Source organism: Pistacia vera, unplaced genomic scaffold (genome assembly GCF_008641045.1).
Source record: "Pistacia vera cultivar Batoury unplaced genomic scaffold, PisVer_v2 Contig593, whole genome shotgun sequence".
Taxonomy (NCBI): Eukaryota; Viridiplantae; Streptophyta; class Magnoliopsida; order Sapindales; family Anacardiaceae; genus Pistacia; species Pistacia vera.
In genome coordinates, this window is record NW_022196438.1 from 443,433 (window position 1) to 466,752 (window position 23,320).

Sequence of the window (23,320 nt, forward strand, 5' to 3'; positions counted from 1 at the left end):
GGCTCGGTTGAAGCCGGGATCTACAAAAGAAATGGAGAATAAGACTTAGTAATCACAAGTATAAGCAAGAATCAGTCTCTCAGCCGTGGCTCTCCATGTGTACAATATCTCTCCCTAGCCTCTTTCGCCAAATATAGTCTCACCCTTCAAGAAGAAGAATCGCTCCTTTCAATTCTTGTCGCTCGACCTTAGGTTTGTTACCAAGTGGAGTCGATCGTGCCTAAGGGTGATGGAGTATCTACCCTTCTCTCAGTCATGCTTCTTTAGATAGTAGGAGTACAAAAATTCATGCAGACCGAACATGACTCAGTTCTGGGTACACAACACCTCCAAGCACAACAATAGCCTCCACCCATTCAGTATAATCTATGTTGGTACAATCATAAAATGGTTCAACACTTCCTAGACGAGCCAAGGTATGAGGAGGCACAAACCATCATGAAACCATATCTCATACACGCTCACCCATCCCTTTGCCTCCAAGTTGACCCATTCATAGCTCTTTGGGATTCGGATCTCTACTGAATTGGGGATGTAGTACTACATCCGAATCCACCATTGATCATTCTCCTTAAGTAAAGACGGAAAGTCGGAGCCCAAGATTCCACTACTTAGTTGGCTAGGCTCCTCTACCAAGCCGCTACTAGTTGAAGCATTGCTTTCGGAGCTTTCTAACTCATCCTCCGTCTCTTCCTCACTTGTCCCTTGCCTCTCCGAATTGTTGCTACTCAACTCGGTAGCACCACCCAACTCGAAGATGGCTACGTTCAGCCCCCTAGGAATCCTACTAGGACATTGCCTTCCTCTAGCATTACTACCATGGTAGGAGCACGCTTGTACTCGCCCCTCATGTTTGTCTCCATGTTTCTTCACTCGACTCGGAGTGTGACATTGTACTATAATAATCCTTTATGTCCGACTCGGTCTTACAAACTGACCAGATGGTTAAAGGTAGTTTAACTTGAAATTAACTCTCACACCAAACTTGACGCTACACTTAGCTTTGACAATGGTGCCGAGACGAGCCGAATGGTCACCCTAAGTATGTCGATTCCGTCTTCTTTCCTTGATGTAGCCGAAAAAACCCAAAAATCCTAGAAAACACCAAAAACACTGATTTCACCAAACTGTACCAGATTTGCCAAAAGTAAACCCAAAAAAACTTCTAAAACACACACCTCCTACTTTTCACACTCAGAGAGATACTCAAACTTTGTTCTTGACAAGAAAAATAGAGAAACCAAGAAAAAATACAAAAACTCCAAACCTCTTCGAAAATCCTCCAAAAAACTAGCCCAAACACTCCAAAAGTGCCCCAAGAAAACAGAAAACAAGAAAAAGAAATCGAGATTTGTAGAGGAACGAAGATTTTACCGTGAACAGAAGTAAAGCTCGCCTGGATCGCCGTTGAAGTAAAAAAAATTTCAAGTGAGGTGCAGAAATTCAAACGCCATGATGAAATGAAAAACAAAGAGTCGCCTGAAGGATTTATCCTTCGTTTGCACGTCCATCTTGTCAGAGACGCCATAGGGCACCTGGCGATTAGGCGCGACCTTTTGCATTCCCGTGCAAAATAGAAGTTGATCTCTATCGTACATATGTCATGTGATAGAATCACTTCGAGATCCACGATCTGCCTTCTCCCACTCAAACTCTGTGAAACCCTATAGTACATGTGTTTGGTTACAAAAGCGCCACCAAATCACTCAAGAAACACTCAACTCGACTAGACAAGCTGACCTTGTCTCAGTACAAAAGGTAACAAAATATCTTATGTCCAGTCTATACAAATGCTTAGTCGTACCAGCCGAATGGAGTGAAGAAAATCACTGAGCTTGGTTAGCCGAATGGAGTCAATTGCATGAAGGTGTGAGTGTACAATCATCGACAGCATTTCACATACCTTATCAAGATGCCACATCTCCACTCAGTCAAGAGAGTACTCACTCGTCTTGGCAGACCATCGCTTAACACAATTAACCTCTTACCAGACTATCTATTCTCCAAGCTAAATATTTTTTAGCTTAGAGAGTGGGGGGCTAATCGTGGGGGTCTAAAATTACTTGGGCCCCTGTCAGGCCCATGCGTGCATTTTCTACTACAAAGGCCCAAGGACACAATCTAACTCTAGTCGGGCCAGCACCAAAGTCCATGACTTGGCCCAAATCCAGCATTCTTCCATAATGGGCTTCGTCAACAACCCACCCAAGGCCAGGCCTCAGAAATAAGGCAAGTATGATTCTTCTTATTCCGTTCCATCCTAATCCGCCAAAGATTTTGTATCTTGGGTGAATTAGGACTCCTGCTACTAATGAGGCAAGTGAATCAGGGTTTTCCTTATTCACTAGACCTCCTCCTATAGTCCTATATGGATTCAGAATCCTACTGGGATACGAATATCCCACAACTACTATACAAACAAAGGTCACTCCATTGTTTAGACATTCAACATTACACCTTCTAACCCCTTAGTTCTCACTCTTGAGAGCTATACTTTGTCTCCGTGGTCTTAGTTCCCTACTAAGCTACTGGTAATCTTTTCCTTCCCTTACCCTCACTTAAAAAGCCTTTATTATCCTTGTTGACTTGGGCGTTAGAGTTCCTACGGCAAAGACGACCTCGATGTTTCTCGTTTGCTTCACGTTGGTTTCTTTGTGTGTGCAGATTTAGCAGATCACCAGTGACCTTAACCTCACAAGATTCGTCTTTCATTCCGTAACTGTAGATTTTAGCGTCTACATCTATCATCATATCTCTTGCGCTTTTTGCCTTTTTATTTAATTTCAGCAAAAATGGCCGCAGTCATGTTCTTCAATTAATTATGATGTTTAATATTCTAGAATATAATTTTCCTGTACATTACTTACAAATTATTAACTAATTATTATTACTACGGTACACGTACATAAAGGACGGGGGACTATGGATTTAATTAAGACTTACGAAATCTGATACATGTAAGAGAGAGCTAGTTGTTTCGGCGCTCTTTTCTTCGAGTTTCATTTAGATTCCTTAAATTTTACACCATTCGTTCTATCTAATCTAAACCATATGTATCTTTCCCTCTGTGTTTTTGTATAAATACCACTACCTTTTTGACTTCCTCTCATCAAATCATCATAGCTTTCTTCAAATTCTTAATTTCCTATCTAATTAAACACCATCATTTTTTTTAACCAATATTGATCTTAATATATTTCTCTCCTATAGTCGTATTCAGCAAAAACATGGCGATCAAGTTCTTCGGTACTCATCTTTACATGTTTTTCCTAGTTTTCTATATTTACAGCTTATACCTATCATCTGCAGCAACAAACTATAATGTGTTAAGTTTTAGAGTTAAAGGCAATATTTCTTATCGCTCCTTTCAGACTGGGGTGCCTTCATGGAATATGTGGCAATATTGTTCAATTTGAGTAGAATAATACTATTTATACAAACTCTTTCATACAATTTTATGTGTCATAAAATGAATGGATGAATGCACATAAAAAGTTAACTCATTAAATGTTTAACAAATTGGATGAATGATGTGTCATTTAAAAAGTTGTAACACATAAGGTTATATGAAAAGTTTGTGCAAACAGTTTTATACAAATAGTATTACTCAAATTCAAAAGAAAATAAAACAATATCTTTTGAAATTGTTTAATAGGAGATCATCCTATCCTCATCTTACAATGTTTATGAACTAAGCTAAAACTTCGGCCAAAATTGTTTTAAAATTTAAAAGTTCCCTCCTTTGTAAATAAACAAACCAGTGCAATTATTTGAAAATCTTTTGAAATTTTATATAAAATCTTTTCCTAAGAATTAAGAAAAATGAAAAAACAAAGAAATCAATTGTGGATAAATCAAGCGAAATTGAGTGTGCTTATTGAAAAAAAGAAAAAAGAAACTTCTTTTTCTCCCCTCCAAATTACAACTGCTACAAAAATACAAATCCTTCTTTATGGATGTTTATCCCACTTCTCTTAGGATGGTTACTCACTATATCTACTTCTAATAAATAATAATATATCACGTATTTACAATTTCAACCTTATTTTTCAATTTTACGCTTACCCAAATAAAAAGTGGAGGCTATTGATAAAATAAGTGGGCTCAAATAAGATTTCCCAAAAATAAATAATTACCAAAAGCTGATAAAAAAATATATATATATATTTTAAAAATTTTAATTTGACAAAATATGAAAAATTGGACATGATCACAGAAAGCCCGTGGGCTTAAAAGGACCCGGAACACTCCCTTGAAGCCTGAGGCCCATGATCAATCCACCGTACCCGCCCTTTCTTTAATTTCTTTTCGTTTCCTCGTATTGTATACTCTACTATCTTCCTCAGTGTCAAAACAAAACCCCTTTTCCCTCTTTATTTTTGCTTGAACCCTCCATTCATTCCCATGATCGTGTTCATCATCAGAGCGTAGCTATATTAACTATATTTGATAGGAAAAAGAAAAAAAAAAAATGAGTACGGTTGATAAGATGCTTATAAAAGGAATCCGGAGTTTCGACCCGGAAAACAAGAACGTCATCACCTTCTTCAAGCCTTTAACTCTGATTGTTGGCCCCAATGGCGCTGGCAAAACAGTAATTAAATACCCACTTCTTCTGTTTTTTTTTTAGTATATTTTTTAATTTCTAATTCTGTTTATTGAATAATTTTGTGGTTTCGATTTTTGTAGACCATTATTGAGTGCTTGAAGCTTTCTTGCACTGGAGAGTTGCCTCCCAATGCAAGGTCTGGCCACAGTTTTATTCATGATCCCAAGGTCTCATTCTTTGCTTTTCATCTCTCTCTCTCTTCTTGGTCTCTTTCGTTACATGTATTGTTATAGTGTCATATTCTTGAATTATAATTTGTTTGGTTGCTGTCGAAACCCAGAAAAAATAATTACTTGGGAAATTTAGTGTTATGTTAAATGACCTAAACTAGACTCGGTTGTACTTGGGTTTCTTCTTGAGAAAAAATACTAATATTTTTTCAAAAAACAAAAAATAAAAAATTTCACTGCCCTTTGTTGTTTCCCAAGTAACTTAATGCAGCTTATTGTTGGCCTTCTGTTTAATTTTTTTTTCCTTCAACTCCATCCATTTAGTTCTAAGGATGTTGTTAGAAAAGAGAAGTGAATAGAATTGATTGCATCGTGTGGTGATTTATTGAAGTAGGAGTTCGTTGATCACTTTTATTCATATGCTTAGTGCATATATTTTGAAAATTATAAGAAGTAGCACATATATTTTGAAAATTATAAGAAGTGGCAATAATGAATTTTAGTTCTCATTAAATCTCAAAACATCCGGATGACTGTGAAAATTGGGCTTAAAGAGTTATCACTGATGTCTGTTTCCCTCCAATTCATTTCATTTCTCTCATTGCATGTCCAAACAATGAAAATTTGAGACATCTTTGGGTAATGAAACAACACAACTTTATTATGCCTTGGTTTAGTGGAGCATTATTTTTGAATTCTTAGCACCAAATGAGTCGAAAAAGATGTTATTTAATTGTCTAAAAATTTACGAAGTAACTAGATAGAAGATTTTAAGAGTGAGTGTCTTATTCATAACTGTAGGTTGCCGGGGAAACAGAGACAAAAGGGCAAATTAAGCTCCGTTTTAAGACAGCCGCAGGGAAGGATGTGGTTTGCATAAGGTCATTCCAACTGACACAAAAAGCATCTAAGATGGAGTACAAGGCAATTGAGAGTGTGCTTCAAACAATAAATCCTCATACCGGGGAGGTCGGTACAAGTTCTTTTGTGTATATATGCTCTTTTTAGATATTTTTAATCTTGTGATATTTTTATTTTCATTTAAAGACTAATGGGCCATTTGGTATTGTTTTGCAAATCATTTTTACATTAATTAACATGGAAATCAAAACAGGAAATTGAATTTTGTGTTGTCACTATATTTTAGAATACATCCATCATCTTTTGAAAGCATGGTTCTGAAATTAAAGTATTAATGTGTCTGGTAAAGTGTTTTTTTTTCTTTTTTCTTTTATCTTATAATTTAAATGACTGAAATATATGTTTTATTGTAATTACTATATTATCTTATTAATCATCTTGATAATTTCAAGGAGTCAAAAATTTGTACTTGCTGGAAGAATATCAAATTAATTCAAACATGTTTCAGTATTTTGAATTGAACTGAGAAAAATGGGAAAATAACTCAAAGGTGTTTTCTTATTTCCTTCCAAAAGTTAGACATGGAATATTTTTCAGAAGAGCTTTTTACGGCCACCAAACATCTTTTTTGAATTCAGAAAAGACAAGATAATTTTCTGAAGTCAGGAATGAAATAGACTCTTAAAGTTTTGATTTTTACACAAGAATGACTAATATATTGTATAGCATGAAAATCCATTTATCTGACTGTAAGTTTAATATCAATGTAGGACCAACCATTTTATGGAATGATGTTTGAGTGACTCCCACGAAATCCCTTTTATGTTGTGTTGTATTAGCCTTTTTGTGAAGTTTTTTTATTGAAAATACTAAGGTTTGCATTAGTGAGTATTGGTTGCTCTTGAGAAACTGATAAGTGGTTTGATGGAGAAATTTAATAACTTTTTTGTATGTAAGAAAGTTTAAACATAGTTACAGTAATGCCTCTGATAAGGTTGTAAAATTGTATGCAAACTTGAGATCCTGTTATCTATATATATCTTAGCTTGACTTTTATCTTGCTATATTATTAAGAAAAGTGGACATAAAGTGCATGTCGGTTTGGGTGGTTTGCCAATGCTTGAGGGAAAAAGGAAACATAGTTTTATTGGATGATGCATTTGTCAACTTCCTTTGTGTTTTAAAATTACAATGGCTTGCTAAAGAGAAGGGTTTCGATATAACCTAGATAGACTCATGGAAAGAGGGGAACTTGTAGTTCGATGTCAATTTTTTAGGTAGTAGTGGTTAGTCAAACCTTCCACTTAAGGTGACGGTTAATACAACTATAGTTTCATTAGATACCTAGGGTGCGTTTGTTTAGTTATTTGGAGTAGTTTTTTTGAAATATTATTGTTAGGTAGAAATGGGTGGTTATTACGAGGTAGGATTTGAAAATTAAAATTAGTTGAATAATTTAGGATATGATTTTGAGAATAGGGAAACAAATATGCATTTTGATTTGGAATACAAATAGGATAGGGAAACAAATGCACCTAGTTATCTCATTGTCAATTTTTCAATCATTTGAATCTTTTGGTGGGGAATGTAAATAGGTCTTTGTGTTGGGAGGATTCTTGGTTGGGTGAAACTCCAATTTGCACTTTATTTCCTCATCTCTACGGAATTTCAGTATCTCATTTTATTCACAGTAGATTGGTTTTTACTTCATTGTCTAGTAGGATGATTTAATTTTTTTTTAATTTTTTAGTGACTGCGACGAAGAGCTGTCTAGCCTTCTTTCTTTGCTTGGGAATGTTTTCTTGAATGGTTTGAGAAAAAGATTGTAAAGTTTTGAAGCTTGGTTCTTCTACATTTTTTTTTCTTGTAAATCTTTCTTTTTTCCCTCTAATTGGCTTGCTAGTATTTCTTCCTTCAACCATTTTTATGAGTTGGAAGGCAAATTTTTTGTAAAGTGCATTGTTCTTCGTTATTGGCTCATTGGGTGATTAACGCTTGTGACATTTTCCAAAAGTGATGAAGTAATATTTGTTTGTCTCTTAATTAGTGTGTTTGTAAAATTTAGAAAGTTTGGACCACTTATTCCTCCATTGTTCAATTGCTCTGAGGATGTGGTTTAAGCTATTTTTGAAGAAGCTAGAATCTCTTGGGTTTTTCTGGGCCTTTGCGATTCTTTATGGATTGAAAAGCAATTTTGCTTTTAATGGATATTAAGGGTTTGTTTTTATGGATTGATGTCTGTTGGCTGCTTTTTGGGTTACTTGGTTCGAGAGGAGTAGAAGAATTTTAAATATCCCACTGATGAAAGATTGGAATTCTTATGGGAGAAGTTCACTTCCTACCATCATTGTGGGCTTCAATTTCTGTAGGATTTTAGGATTATTCTTTCTTCTGTATTTTTAGAGATTGAGAGGCTGTTTTAGCTTCATTTTGAGTTTTTTATACTGTTTCTTTATCTGTTGATTATTGTATTTTGGTGTTTCTTTAAATGGGTGGCTGGTTCACTTTTCTAGTATTACCTCTTTTGATTAAAAAATTCTCTTGTTTCCTGTCAAATAAATAGATACGGTAAGGTCTGACCATTAATGGTGATAGAATCAAGGTCCAAGCTGTAGTGTTCTCTTTTTTTTTTGGGGGGGGTGGTGGTGTGTGGGGTTTCTTTTGGCACAGGTCATGATGCTCTTTAAAGCTTTAGCCCCTTTTTAGATGGGTTATTGTGTATCAGTGGATAACTGATCCACTATCTAAGTTTTGTTTACATTAATATACATATCTAAGTTTTTCCTATCAAAAGAAAATCAAAGTCCACTACTCAAACTTTACCAATGTTCAATGCCCGAATTGAATTTGAATGGATTATATTTAAAGATGTGATGGTGAAAATGAACTAAAAATGCATGCCGAAGTAAATTTTTCTTTAGATTTATCATCAGAATTGGACTAAATTTATTCAGATTTTTGTACTTTTAACAAAAAAGGAGGAAAGATTTTCAAGGAGGCATCTAAATTTTTTTCCAAAAAAAAAATGCCAAGAAAGATATTTTCCCCTTTTTTTTTCCAATGTATGTAGTGCTCTTCAAATTGTGGCTTTCATTTCAGCAATTTATTTAATGAAATGAATAAATAATTTCTCTTGTTCTTTTCTAAATTAATATTACTCTTTCTGAGGCCCTTGCATTAATGTTTGTAATTTAACTTTATTTTATTATGTGCTGCTGCAGAAAGTTTGCCTTAGTTATAGATGTGCAGACATGGATCGGGAAATACCAGCTCTAATGGGTGTTTCAAAGGCCATTCTTGAAAATGTTATATTTGTACACCAAGACGAATCCAATTGGCCATTGCAAGATCCCTCAACATTGAAAAAGAAGTTTGATGATATCTTTTCTGCAACCCGGTATTCTCATATTTCTTCAAGCCTTTTTTTCCCCAACAAATTATGATAATTTTATATTTTATTACCTGTTTTTATCTTCTATACGCTAACTGTTTGTCATACCATGTTCACTTGTTATGGTTATTAGTTTGTGTCCTATGCTTGTTTTAATAGGATAGACATAATTGCATATGATATTTTTAATGAAAGGATACAGTATACCATATATTGACATCTCTTTTTAATGATTTTCATTGAATACACATAATTTTTAGGGTAGGTAGAGGTTTGCTACAGGGTGAGGTTGGCTAGATGCTTTTGGAGGTTTCAGTAATTAGCAGCAAATGATATTTATTGCTAGATTAAAGAAGCAAAAGTAGAAAAGAAAAATAGATGGAACAAAGATTACATGTCTTCCCCAAAGAGGAGACGACCCTTATATATTGACCAATAGATATATGCAAATTTAGAAAAGTTACACCATTATTATATATTAGTCTTAACATTCAACTATTCTAACAATTTCCCACAAATTGAAGCGTGGATATCAGCGAGGACCTTGAACTATACTGAGATAAAAGAATTTCAACAAAACAAAAAAATATGGAAGCTTAAAGATTAACTCATTGTATTTTCATGCATTTTCTAGTACTCTTGGACTTGTTATAACGTTTTGAAACAATGGTATTGTAGCCTTGTATTAAATACAATCAAATATGTTTCTGCTTACATACACAAGCAGATTGTCATTCATCCATTGCTGTACCATCCAATTTTTCAAACAATTCTTCACAATATTCATGATTGATAATGCCTTTACATAATGGGAAGAAAATCCTTATAGGTGACCAGTAACCAGTGGAATAAGTTAACGGGACAAGTTGTTGCATTGGGTTCAACGTCATCAGCCTGTTCAGCAACTGTTGATTTGAAACTAGAGTAAGGCAGTTGGGGCATTTGAACCTATTTCTGTAGTCTGAATAAATTTTTTCCCTTTTCCTTTCTGCTGGACTGGGCGATTGGATCTAGCCATAAGGAAGAATGCTTGGCTCATCTAGACTGTATCATGAGCTATGTGAGCCACTGAGCCTTAAATTTCTTCTTGGTATTGGCACTACACCTTGTAACTACATTTTTTTTTCTTTTTCATGTAACGAGCATCCCACCTACTAATTTAGAATTCTTAAATTGACCATCTATTTGGACTATTAGGGACCTAGCTAACTTTCATTTGAAAATCCAGTTATATCCAAATTATCTAATAGTTTCAGAATTAGACCCCTATCTGGGACACCCCTTCAATATGTTAAACACAACACACCGACTAACCACTGATACAATTAAAGTGATGTCAAGTATCATGTTAAAAATAAAAAATTATCACCAGTCTTCTATCTGCTAGGATCTTCAAACACTTTTCTGTAATATATATTGAACTTTGTATTTGGAAGATCTGCATTGGATCCATCATACCAATCTAATCAAGCAAATAAAAGTAATATGGTCTTTGAGATGATTATAATCCTTCTTTGACTCATTACTTAAATAGAGAAAAATTAACGTGGTTTTTCCTCGACTTTTATTTCTTAAATGTTTAAATTGAAAGTTTAAAGATTGTATGACTATTACTAATCACTATGTCTTTTGCATAGACTACAGGAATCCTAGTACTTTTTTCAATATGTTCTGCAAAAAATCATTGGCGTAACTATAGCACTGAATGTATGCTTTAACATATTCCAAGGAATTATATGAATAGTATAACTGCATTGAGTTGTGACTTCCTTACAAAATAACTGAAAGATAGAAGAAATGTCCAAACATAGTCTGATTAAGAATATCCGTGTTTTTCTTTGACAAACTTCCAGAGAAAACAAAATAAGAAAAACTTAACACTAGTCCTAGATGGACCACAGTGGAGTGACCTAGCACAAATTATAACTACACTGCATGATTGAGTGCCTGTGACATTGTAGATGTTCATTTCTCATACATTTATTGTGCTGCACATAAATATCGTCACTCTTTTCATGCAATATCCTTATATTTTTCAGAGTATCTACTGTATAATATTCAATTAAATTGTCATGGTTTCCTTAAATTTTGTACCAAAACGTCTAATATTGATGTTACACGAGGTAGCCATCTTAAAGTTTAAACAGTTAGTTTTCTAGAATTCTCTCCTCATTTAGTTATAGTTACTTTAAGAGGCTTTAGAAACAGATTACTTGCACATTATTCTTTTTTGGATAGAAAGGTATTTCACGATTAAAGGCCTTTCAGGATACCCTTTATATGTGGCCTGTATTGTTTTTCTCTTCCCCACAGTTTTTATTTTTAAGATTCTTACAGTTGTTTTGTTTAAATAAATTTCTGATGACCTGAGTTATAATTGACCATTTGCAAAACAGGTATACAAAGGCTTTGGAGGTCATTAAAAAACTTCACAAGGATCAGAATCAAGAGATAAAGACTTATAAGCTGAAACTGGAGAATCTTCAGACTTTGAAGGATGCTGCATATAAGGTTTTGTTTTTGTTTTTTCTTTTCTTTTCATTTATTTCCCTTTATTTTGTGATTGTATTATAAATTTTTTTGGTAATGTATATGTTCATATTATCTGAAACAATCAGTGGGTTTCTTGCTGGTTCATAGCATGAGAAAGTGATAGATAGAGTTGTGGTTTCTTCACTATACAAGTTGTCAATTTGGCTCCTTAGAAGTGTTCTGGTTTCAGTATTAAATTATTGTTGGTTCATTTTAAGTAGAGAGAATTCGGGAACGTGGGACCAGGTGGAAAATTGGATCTATACAGCTTGGTGGAACTTGGTTTCATTTTGCTGAGCTCTAGTGAAAGATCTTTAATAGTTTAGCTGGTACTAGTGACAGTTTAGGACATGAATACATCATAATCTTTTCTCTTTAGTGATACTTACCCCATAGTAATATATATGTCTTGCACTCTAGTCAAAGATTAAGTTTGCTCTTCCAGTTCATTATGTACACTGGCTTTATCAGTTATGATACTGCAATCTTTTCCTTTTAGTTGTCAAGAGTGTTATACTTTTACTGAGCAGAGTTTGTTATAAAGTTTTGTGATAGACATATCTTAAAGCTCCTGAAAGGGAACTTGTATTATTACGCTCCTTTTAGCTTTCTTTTCTTTTGCCATTCTTATTTGTTTTCTCTTCATTTTTCATCTGTGAATTTTCAGTTTAGTTTGTAGACTCAAGCAACTAGATCTCTTTTCTTCCCTTTTAGCTAGGTCTTTATAATAAGCACAAAAGTTGCTAATCTTTTAACTGCTAGCTTTATGTTCTTCAATCTTTCTCATGCTCTGCGGCAGCTTCTTCTTTTTTTTTTTTTTTTTTAATTTTTTTTTTGGTCAATGTACTCATTTTTTTGCAGTGGCATTATTTATCCATGTCACCTGATTACGTTTAATATTTAGTGAACTTCAACTTTATGTGAGGTTGTCTTTGTACAGCTTCGTGAAAGTATTTCTCAAGATCAAGAGAAAACAGAATCCTTGAAAAGTCAAATGCAGGAGCTCGAAAGAAACATCCAAGATGTGGATGCTAAAATTCATCATACTGAAACAACACTGAAAGATTTGCGGAAACTACAGGACCAGATATCAACCAAAACAGCGCAAAGGAGCACTTTGTTTAAGGAGCAACAGAAGCAGTATGCAGCTCTTGATGCGGAAAATGAAGGTTTATGAATGACATCATGGGATAATTTTTTCTCAGCTTTTACACTTTATTTTTTGATAGATGCCTGCATACATGTTTGTATTATTTGTGTTGTATAAATTATCATGCCTTCTATTCTGTGTAGAGCATTTACATGCTGCATGTGTCAAACCACTCTCTAGTTGGTAATGTTTAGTGGCATAAACTTTTCCATTTCTGTTGGTCAGATACTGATGAAGAATTGAGGGAATGGAAAACCAAGTTTGAAGAAAGAATAGCAATTTTAGAGAATAAAATTAGCAAACTGGAGAGGGAAATGAATGACAAGGAAACAGAAAGCTCTTTCCTAAAGCAGAGTATAAATGATTACATATGGGAGATTGGCAAGCTTCAGACGGAAGCTGAAGTAATGCCAATGCTTTTATGCACATTTGATACTCTAAAAGTAATCCAATTCATTTAAAATCTGATTCAAGCTCACTTTTTTTTCCTTTTTCCTTTAGGTTCATATGTCCTTGAAGAACGAAAGGGACTCCACCATTCAGAAACTATTTGCGAGATATAATTTAGGGTCTCTTCCAGATGCGCCATTCAGCAATGAAGCTTCTTTGAACCTCACAAATCGAATAAAATCAAGGTTAATGGATCTTGAGAAGGATTTGGAAGATAAAAAGGTGGATTTGGCTGTTTGATGCGCAGCTCTCCATTTTTTAATAGGATTTTGAGCATTGGAAATATTAATTCTTTCACCTTTGGTTCTTTACAAATTTTTTATTGATCAGTTTGATAACAACAATAATGAGGGGCATTGATTATTTCAGAAATCAAATGAACAAGAACTTAAGACAGCATGGGAAAGCTACATGGATGCAAATGATCGTTGGAAGAACATTGAGGCTCAAAAACAAGCTAAAATGGAAATTAAGGTGGACTTCAAGAATGCATGTTATATTACCATTTCGATATTAATCCTCACGTTTGAAAGTGGGGATTGAAATTTTGATTTTATGCAGAGTGGTATTTTGAAACGCATCAGGGAGAAGGAAAATGAGCGTGATTTATTTGAACTTCAAATATCTAATGTCAATCTTTCTCACATTGATGAGAGAGAAAATAGCATGGTGAGTTTCCTTTCTTAGCTGTCTTGCTTGGTTAACTGCCTTTATTTTAGGTAATGACACTAAGCCATAATGAAAGTATTTTTTTTTTCATATGTGTCTATTTTGACAGCGAATTGAGGTTGAGAGAAAGACTAATCAGCTTGCTCAAAGAGAATTTGAATTAAACATACGCCAGAAGCAGAGTGAGTTATTTGGCATAGAGCAAAAACTCAAGGCTCTTAATCGAGAGAAAGACATAATGGCTGGTGAGTCTGAGGACAGAGTGAAACTGTCTCTGAAGAAGGCAGAGTTGGAGACTCACAAGAAGAAACATAAAAAGATGTAATTCTGCATCTTTTGATTCATCAGCTTTTTTTTTATTATGTACTATTAATATTACATTTATGGAAACTGATTTTTAACTATTTCTTTCTTATTTATTTTACCCAGAGTTGATGAGTACAAGGATAAAATCAGAGGAGTGCTTAAAGGGAGGCTTCCTCAAGACAAGGATCTCAAAAAGGAAATTACTCAAGCCCTAAGGTGGGTATTGTTATTAAATTTCTATATAATGATGTGTTACGATGATTAGAAGATATGTGCCTGACTGCCCATGTCTCTGTGACACTTTTTTTGTATTCTACACCCGCTTTTGTTTTGCACATAATTCAAAGCGGCAAGATTCATATAAGTTATCATTGACCTATAAGCTTTAGATATGTATTGGCAAAGAATAGTGTTTAACTTCATGTGTTAGGCATATGAATCCATCACAGCCAGAACCACAATTATTACAACAACCATAGACACAACTTGCAATAAGGGGATTCAAACACAAGACCATATGGTCAACACAGCTTTGATACCTTATTAGTTCACCACTTGACTTAAAAGTTTAAGCTTATAAATAAGAGTCCAACAATAGTATTTATCTCTAACATCAGTTGTAGATCGCATTGCTAATATTATTAAGTTGGTTCGATCACCAAAGCCACTATTGCACTATGTTGCATATTTCTAGATGTAAATAAACGTACTAAGGATGAATATTCACACATCTCATTCATAGCTTAAAAGGATACATATTTATATACACTTATAGTGTTCTAAACTAGGTAGGTGATCAATCTCTATTAGGATACAAGTGATCTCTATAATCCAGAATTTTAATGTGATCCCTATAATCTAGGAAGTTATATACATTTGTAACACTCCCCTTTAAGCTGGAGTATAGATATCAATCATACCCAGCTTTTTACAAAGATAATCAACTCGAATCCCAGTTAGAGCCTTTGTGAAGATATCTTCCAATTGTTCTCTAGTCTTCACGTACCCAGTGGAAATCAGACCTTGCTGTAGTTTCTCACGAACGAAATGGCAATCGATCTCAATGTGTTTTGTTCGTTCATGGAACACTGGATTAGATGCAATATGAAGAACCGCTTGGTTATCACACCATAATTTCGCTAGTACTGAAGTTTCAAGGCCTATTTCAGTTAGGAACTGATATATCTACATTATTTTACAAACAGCTTGTGCCATAGCCCTATATTCCGACTTTGCACTTGATCGTGACACGACATTCTACTTCTTGCTCTTCCATGATATTAAATTTCCTCCGACAAAGACAATAGCCTGATGTGGATCTTCTATCTACCTTGGAACCTGCCCAATCTGCATATGAGAAACATTCAATATGAGAGTGACTATGATTGGCATAAAATATACCACGTCTAGGGGCTCTTTTCAAATAACACAAGATCTGCTCCAAAGCCGCCCAATGATGAACTGTTGGGGAGGCCATAAACTTACTGACAACACTTACTGAATATGCAATATCTGGACGAGTCACCGTAAGATAGTTCAACTTCCCAACCAATCTTCTATATTTCTCTGGATCTCCAAATAGTTCACCATCTTTCGTAAGCTGCATATTAGGAACCATCGGAATACTACATGACTTTGCCCCCAATTTCCCTGTCTCGGTTAATAAGTCGAGCACATATTTCCTCTGAGAGAGGAATATACCTCATTTGCTCCTTGTAACTTCAACCCCCAAGAAATACTTCAATATCCCTAAGTCTTTTGTGTGGAACTGGGTATGGAGAAAAGACTTAAGAGATATGATGCTCACACTATTACTCCCAATAATAACAATATCATCCACATATACAACTAGAAGAATGACGCCAGTTTCAGACTATTTGTAGAAAATAGAATAGTCAGTTTTACATTTCAGCATACCAAATCTCTCAACAGCCTGACTAAACTTTTCAAACCAAGCACGAAGACTCTGTTTTAAACCATACAGAGATTTGCGAAGATAACATACTTTCCCATACTCCCCCTGAGCAACAAACCCAGGAGGCTGTTCCATATATACCTCTTCCTGAAGATCGCCGTGAAGAAAAGCATTTTTGATATCTATCTGATGCAAAGGTCAATCATAAGTAGCTGCCATAGAGATAAACATCCGAATAGAGGTGAACTTAGCCACAAGGGAAAAAGTATCAGAAGAATCAACTCCATAGGTCTGAGTATATCCTTTAGCAACCAGACGAGCTTTTAGTTGAGTAACTGACCCATCTGGATTAACTTTAACTGTAAACACCCATTTGCATCCAATTGCCTGTTTCCCTAAAGGTAAATCTACCAATTTCCAAGTACCATTGTCATCTAAGGCATTCATTTCCTCTATCATTGCATTACGCCAACCAGGATGAGAAAGGGCTTCATGAACAGTTTTAGGGATAGTAATAGAATCAAAGGAAGCAATAAAGAAGCATGATGAATGTGACAAATGATCATAAGAAACACAAGAAGAAACATGATAAGTACACTTTTTTTTACCTTTTCGTAATGCAATAGGAAGATCATCACTTGAAACTGGATCGGATGACGAAAAAGTTGGTGCCGGACATGAAACAGGAGGAGGTGGATGACGAGAGTAGACTTTGACAGGAGCAAGATCAAAGATAGGAGCCGATGCAGGAAGCGCAAGAATAGTGATAGGGTCATAGATAGGAGCCGGTTCAAATATCGGTGCAGGGAAAGTAAAAGTATAAACTAACAAATCACCATTATCATCATCCTTCTGACGATCTGCAGGAGAAGAGGGAAAGTATGGTGTTTCTTCTAAAGAGGCAACATCAATGGAAACAAGATACTTATTAAGACTTGGACAATAATACCGATATCCTTTCTGAAGTTGAGAATAACCAAGAAAGACACATTTTAATGATTTGGGATCTAATTTAGTGACTGACGGTCAAACATTCCGAACAAAGCAAGTGCTACCAAATACCCTAGGTTCAAGAGAAAATAATGCTTTGTTAGGAAGAAGAATACTGTACAGGGTCTCACCATGAAGGATAGAAGACGACATGCGGTTAATAAAAAAGCAGGCGGTGGAAATTGCATCAGCCCAGAATGGTTTAAGAACATTCATTTGGAGTAATAAGGCTTGACAGTTTCAAGAAGATGTCTGTTTTTCCGTTTTGCTATTCCGTTTTGAGATGGAGTATCAACACATAAAGTTTGATGAAGAATGTCATTCTGAGTCATGTAATTTTGAAATGAAACTGACAGATATTCTTTTGCATTATTACTGCGCAATGTATGAACAGAAACATTGAATTGAGTTTTAATCTCAATACAAAAAGCACAGAAATAAGAAAACAAATCAGAACGATTTTTCATTAAGAATAACCAAATCATACGAGAGTAAGCGTCCACAAATGTAACAAAATATCTAAAACCAGTTTTAGACAGAACTGGACAGGGACCCCAAACATCAGAGTGAACTAATTCAAAGGGAGAATTAGCTCTTTTATTGACTCTAGGACTAGAACTGACACGATGATGTTTAGCAAACTAACATGACTCACATCTAATGTAGACACCTTATTAAACTGAGGACACAATCTCTTTAGTGAAGGAAGAGATGGATGGCCTAAACGACAATGTGCTTGAAACGGGGATGTAACGCTAGAACAAGCGACAGGTGTAGATTTTGGTCTGTCAAGAATATATAAACCTTTAGATTCATGTCTTTTACTAATAATCTTCTTCGTCGTAAGATCTTGAAACAAGCAATAATCGGTAAACAATAAAACACAATAGTTAAGAGCACGAGTAAGTTGGCTAACAGAAATCAAATTAAAAGAAAAATCTGGTAAATGTAAAACATTTGACAAGGGAAGCTGTGGAGTAGGGGTAACTGTGTCAGACCCAAGAACATAGGATGATGACCCATCTGCTAAAGTCACATTTGAAAGGGTTTTTAATTGATAAGTAGCAAAGAGACTGGGATTACCTAACATGTGATATGTTGCACCAGAGTCAATGACGAATTTGGAGGATGAGGAAAGGAGACATGTATTTGACTTACCTGAGTCAGCCATAGCCATGACAGGAGTAGGTGAAGCTTTTAATGATTCCTGGTACAATGAAAACTTGGCAAATTCATCTGCAGAGATATGAACTGACTGATCCGAAGTATCATTAGTGGATGCAACATGGGCAGAAGGATTTCTTTTATTTCTGTTTGAAGCTTTCTACAATCACGCTTCATGTGTCCTGGCTTATGGCAGTAGTGACACACAATTCCTCTCATATTACTATTTGACCCTCCTCCTTTGTTGCCACTTCCAAATTGTGATCGCCCAGATTCATAGTCATTCTTTTGACTAACAAGAGCACCACTAAACTGAGCCGGTGGGGTACCTTCTGTGTGAAGTACCCTACTAAAGATATCTTGCAACGAAGAGATCTCTGGACTGGCTAGAACTTGAGACTTAGCAGTCTCAAATTCAGAAGGAAGACCTGCAAGAAAACTCATGACTGCCATTTGCTCTCATTGTTTTTGTTGAACTTTGACATTAGCACTGAAGGGTAACAACATGTTCAATAGTTCATAAGTCTTCTTAAACTCCATAAAATAAGCTGTAAAAGACTTATCTTGTTTCTCTGCACGGTAAAATGCCTTACACACTTCATAAATATGAGAAACATTCCCTTTTCTAGAATACAGAAACTCCAAATAATCCATCAGTTCTTTAATAAACTCACAATGATTAATTAGGCCAAGTACGTCACCGTCAATAGAGTTCCGTATTTGTAGAATCAACCGAGCATCATCCTAGAGTCATGTCTTTTTCGAATCATCCTCAGGTGGATCATCAGTCATAGGATCATCTTTATCAATACTCCGCAAATACAGTATAATAGTTTTACACCAATCATGATAATTAGTTATACCAATGAGATTATGTTCTGTAATTTTCAACATCGTCGGTATCATTTCCATCACTGGCTTTGTATTAGACATGTCTTAAACAGACGATAATCCCAATGCACACCAACAAACGGTTAAAACAAAGCAAACTAACAAATTTCAGTGACACACCAAATCAATCAACAGCCACCACCAACCAGAGGCCACAGCACAGCAAAAATCCAACAACCAAACGAAAACAAAGCGTCGAAAGATCACAACTAAATCCTCAGAAATATCCAAACAAAGAACAGCAGTGAACCAGTAAGAGATTATCCAATCCAACACGAATATGTGTTGTACAAGTACCGGCGAAGCAGACGAAGAGAATTGGAGGAGACATCAGCGGTGGACGCGGTCTCACGCGCCGGCGCGTGGTACTGTTCACTAGATTTCAGGTGGCGTGTGGAGCTCACGCACAAGGATTCTGATGGTCGGAACTCGGGGTTTTGCCGATCGGCGGCTTCTGAATCTCCCTAGGGTGGCGGTGTTGAACAAATCTCAACCTAAATAGGTGTTCCCAATTTGAAACCCAAACCCTAATTTCCCAATTTTGAAATCCAAATCCTAATTACCTTTTAAGGCTCTAATACCATGTAAATAAACGTACTAATGATGAATATTCACACTTCTCATTCATAGCTTAAAAGGATACATATTTATATACACTTGTAGTGTTCTAAACTAGGTAGGTGATCAATCTCTATTAGGATACAAATGATCCCTATAATCCAAGATTTTAATGTGATCCCTATAATCAAGATTTTAATGTGATCCCTATAATCTAGGAAGTTATATACATCTGTAACACTAGACAAATTTCCAATCATTTTATTGTTTGGAATGAGATAAATTACATTTAATTAGTTAGCATATTTTGTAGTTCAGTTTGCATGGTCTTGGATTTGAACACTTGATACGCCTACCCTACAATAAATAAATGGAACGCTGAGTTATTCCTCATTACTATAATTGTTGAAGTCTTACACCGACTAGACACGTTCAAACCTACTTATTTATAAGAGAGGGTAATCCTCCCATTCAACATGACCTTATTGGGTGAGGAGTCAGACCCACTTTAAATTCTATCATGGTATTGGAGTTAAGCCCAGTTGAGTTGAGTGCTTGACCAACAGGTGAGGAGTTAGAGTCAGCAACTACCTCCATCAATAAGCATGACCCAACATATGGGCTTGACCGTAAGGGAGAGTGTTGGAGTCCCACACCGACTAGCACGCTCAAGCCTACTGGTTTATAAGAGGAGGTAATCCTCCCATTCAACAAGGCTTTATTGGGTGAGGAGTCAGACCCACATCAAATTTTATCAGTAATACATGCCTATTCGTAAATGTGAGCTAAGCCATTAAGATTTGATGGAATATTTGAAACTTCTCTCTTGAAACCCAGTATTACTTTGTGTCCTTAAATGTTTCTTAATTATCTTATGTTCGTTTTAGTTATTTACTCCATATATGTTTGCTTGTATCAATTTTATTCCTACGTCGCAGCTCTTTAGGTTTTATCAATTCATAAGTCAGAAGTGCATGGCAAGGTTGAGGGATATATGTTTGTAACTTTGTTTTTGATCCATACTTATTTTCACTAAGTGTTATGAGTTTTTCATCACATTGACTCTTTTCCTAGTGCAGGGCTCTTGTAATGGAGTTTGATGATTTGAGCTCAAAATCCCGTGAAGCTGAGAAGGAAGTAAACATGTTGCAGATGAAAATACAAGAAGTCAATAATAACCTGTCCAAACATCGCAAGGATGTAGACTGTAAGTGTCCTCTCAATATCATGAATGAATTTATTTAATATTGTAGCTTTTCTCACATTTGAAGCTTTGTTCATGAGAGCTCTAGTACTCATGCACATCAGCTATATTGCTAGGGTCTTGGGCACAATCCAGCTGGCAGCATTGCATCCTTGCTTCAAACAATTATCAAATTTATTGAGCATTGCTCTCCCTATTTAGGAGAGTTAGTTAGTCGATATTATGACTTACGAATGTCAGCAATCTTGTTCTTTTTTTTTTGTTTCTCACCTTCCCTGCCAACCCATTGAATTTCAATTGTTTCCTTTGCAAGACTTTAATTTTTTTTTTTTTTTCTTGATTTCTGCAGCAAAGAAGAGATTTATTGAATCCAAACTTGAGTCCATGAGTCAGCAATCTTTCACCATAGATTCTTATCCAAAAGCCTTGGATTCGGCTAAGGAGAAAAGAGATGTTCAGAAAAGGTTTTTGGTTTTGACTTTAATTACATGACTGGAAAAAGGTGAAATGTCTTTCTTTGTTGATATGAAGCGGCTAATGCGATATTTGTGCATCACCTGCAGTAAGTACAACATTGCAGATGGTATGCGGCAGATGTTTGATCCTTTTGAAAGAGTTGCCCGTGCTCATCATGTTTGCCCTTGCTGTGAGCGTCCATTCTCCACTGAAGAGGAAGATGACTTTGTTAAAAAGGTTGGTGTAATTCATTATCGAATCTATAAGCACATTCTGCCTCAACTTACTCCACATACTTCTTTGTAGTATTTCATGATTTTTGGTCTTTAATTGGCTGTCTATAAATTCGCTGGCCTCTTTGATTTCTTTTAGTTGTTTGCCAAGCTGGCTGAAATTTTCTTGTGATTTACAGCAAAGAGTAAAAGCAGCAAGTTCAGCTGAGCACATGAAAGTGTTGGCTGTGGAGTCCTCAAATGCCGATTCTTATTTTCAGCAGTTGGACAAGTTTCGTATGGTTTTTGAAGAATATCTCAAAATTAACAAGGAAACAATCCCTCTTGCTGAGAAAAATCTGCATGTGCTTACTGAAGAGCTGGATCAGAAGTCTCTGGCTTTTGATGATGTGAGTATCAGTTCTGCAGCATGTTACTTTTACATATCTCATATGTTAATACAGGAGTTTCAAATTTGTGATCACCAAGTTCTTACCTGATTTAGCTTTTTCATTTTTGATTAAAAAGTGTTCCGCCTTGATTTTGTCTTAGTATCAGAATATGCAGATGTTGGCCGAGTAGAGTCATGCAACAGTGAAAATTTCTATATCAAGCAATACAACAAAAAGTCTGCACACAATAGTTTACTCACGACTGTGTATATTAGTAATTACTTGATTGTGTGCATGAAATCCTCACAATGCCTTGAGAAAAATAAAAATACCAGCATCTTCGGACTTTGGATAAGTTTATTAGAGGTGCATTTATCATTTGATTTTAGCATACATCTTTAAATATCGTTTAGAAAAAGGAAGATTAGCATGGAATATTTGGATTAAGCTAGTAAACTCTTATTAAAAGAAAGAATATTGAACTCAGAAACCAGTTTGAAGGACTACTGATCAGTATGGCATATATATGCGCTATATGGACTTGGACCGATGCTGACTGAGACATTTCTCATGCACATTGTAGAACTTTGATGTGAATGTTTTACTCCCATTTGGGCTCAGTACAAATGTGCTATAAGCAGTGAAGCACCAGAGGAACAGCTTTTAAGGTAATATAGACCAAGTGCATGGAAACGGACATGGTGTCTATTATCTAACGGAAGATGTGACTCATGAAAAGCAAAATTGTGAAGAGCAGTGTGCTGCCAACCAAAAATTGCTGAAATTAGTTTCTGTTTAGTTTTGTTGTTAATAGTTTAAGTATGTAACAGCATTAAGTTTAAAAATAATACTTTTGAAGTATAGTTCTTTTGCTTTCCTCTATCTCTCTATGTTTTTCATCCTGCAAATTTTGTGTGGTCATGGTCTCTTTTTCATACCACAGTGGGTCTCAGGAGTTCTTCAGGATTTGAAACTTGTTCACTCTGAATTCAAGTATAATTTCCTGTTGCAATATATTGACCAAATGTCTATAATATGATGTATGAGGATTAATTAAGTCTGACAATATGTTAAATGTTTCATCTGTAGGTGTTAGGTATTTTAGCTCAAATAAAGGCTGATAAGGAATCAGTTGAAGCCTTGTTGCAACCTGTTGAAACTGCTGACAGACTCTTCCAAGAAATTCAAACTTGGCAAAAGCAAGTGGATGATTTGGAGTACATGCTTGATTCTCGAGGACAAGGTGTTAGAACCATGGAGGAAATTCAGACAGAGATAAATGGTTTGCAGAGCACAAAGTATGTTACTTTGAACTTATTCACCGACTACATAATTGTATAATTTTTTCAGACATAGGAATTTCAAGTGTTTAGTAAGAAATGAACTTTGTAGATTATATG

At 35.4% G+C, this 23,320-nt stretch overlaps 1 protein-coding gene across 1 annotated transcript in view; it reads left to right on the forward strand.

Annotated features, from left to right (window-relative positions):
• Positions 1–4,359: 4,359 nt before the first annotated feature.
• LOC116110046 (DNA repair protein RAD50) overlaps positions 4,360–23,320 on the forward strand; it is a 29,610-nt gene continuing 10,649 nt past the window's right edge. Inside the window, exons 1-17 of the mRNA XM_031396287.1 lie at positions 4,360–4,594; positions 4,690–4,776; positions 5,581–5,748; positions 8,862–9,037; positions 11,428–11,542; positions 12,504–12,732; positions 12,939–13,117; positions 13,215–13,385; positions 13,533–13,637; positions 13,725–13,832; positions 13,942–14,153; positions 14,262–14,354; positions 20,736–20,863; positions 21,210–21,324; positions 21,424–21,553; positions 21,729–21,938; positions 23,010–23,218. Coding sequence (XP_031252147.1) covers positions 4,472–4,594; positions 4,690–4,776; positions 5,581–5,748; positions 8,862–9,037; positions 11,428–11,542; positions 12,504–12,732; positions 12,939–13,117; positions 13,215–13,385; positions 13,533–13,637; positions 13,725–13,832; positions 13,942–14,153; positions 14,262–14,354; positions 20,736–20,863; positions 21,210–21,324; positions 21,424–21,553; positions 21,729–21,938; positions 23,010–23,218 — 2,558 coding nt within the window. The 5' untranslated portion in view covers positions 4,360–4,471. The remainder of the gene's footprint in view (positions 4,595–4,689; positions 4,777–5,580; positions 5,749–8,861; positions 9,038–11,427; positions 11,543–12,503; positions 12,733–12,938; positions 13,118–13,214; positions 13,386–13,532; positions 13,638–13,724; positions 13,833–13,941; positions 14,154–14,261; positions 14,355–20,735; positions 20,864–21,209; positions 21,325–21,423; positions 21,554–21,728; positions 21,939–23,009; positions 23,219–23,320) is intronic.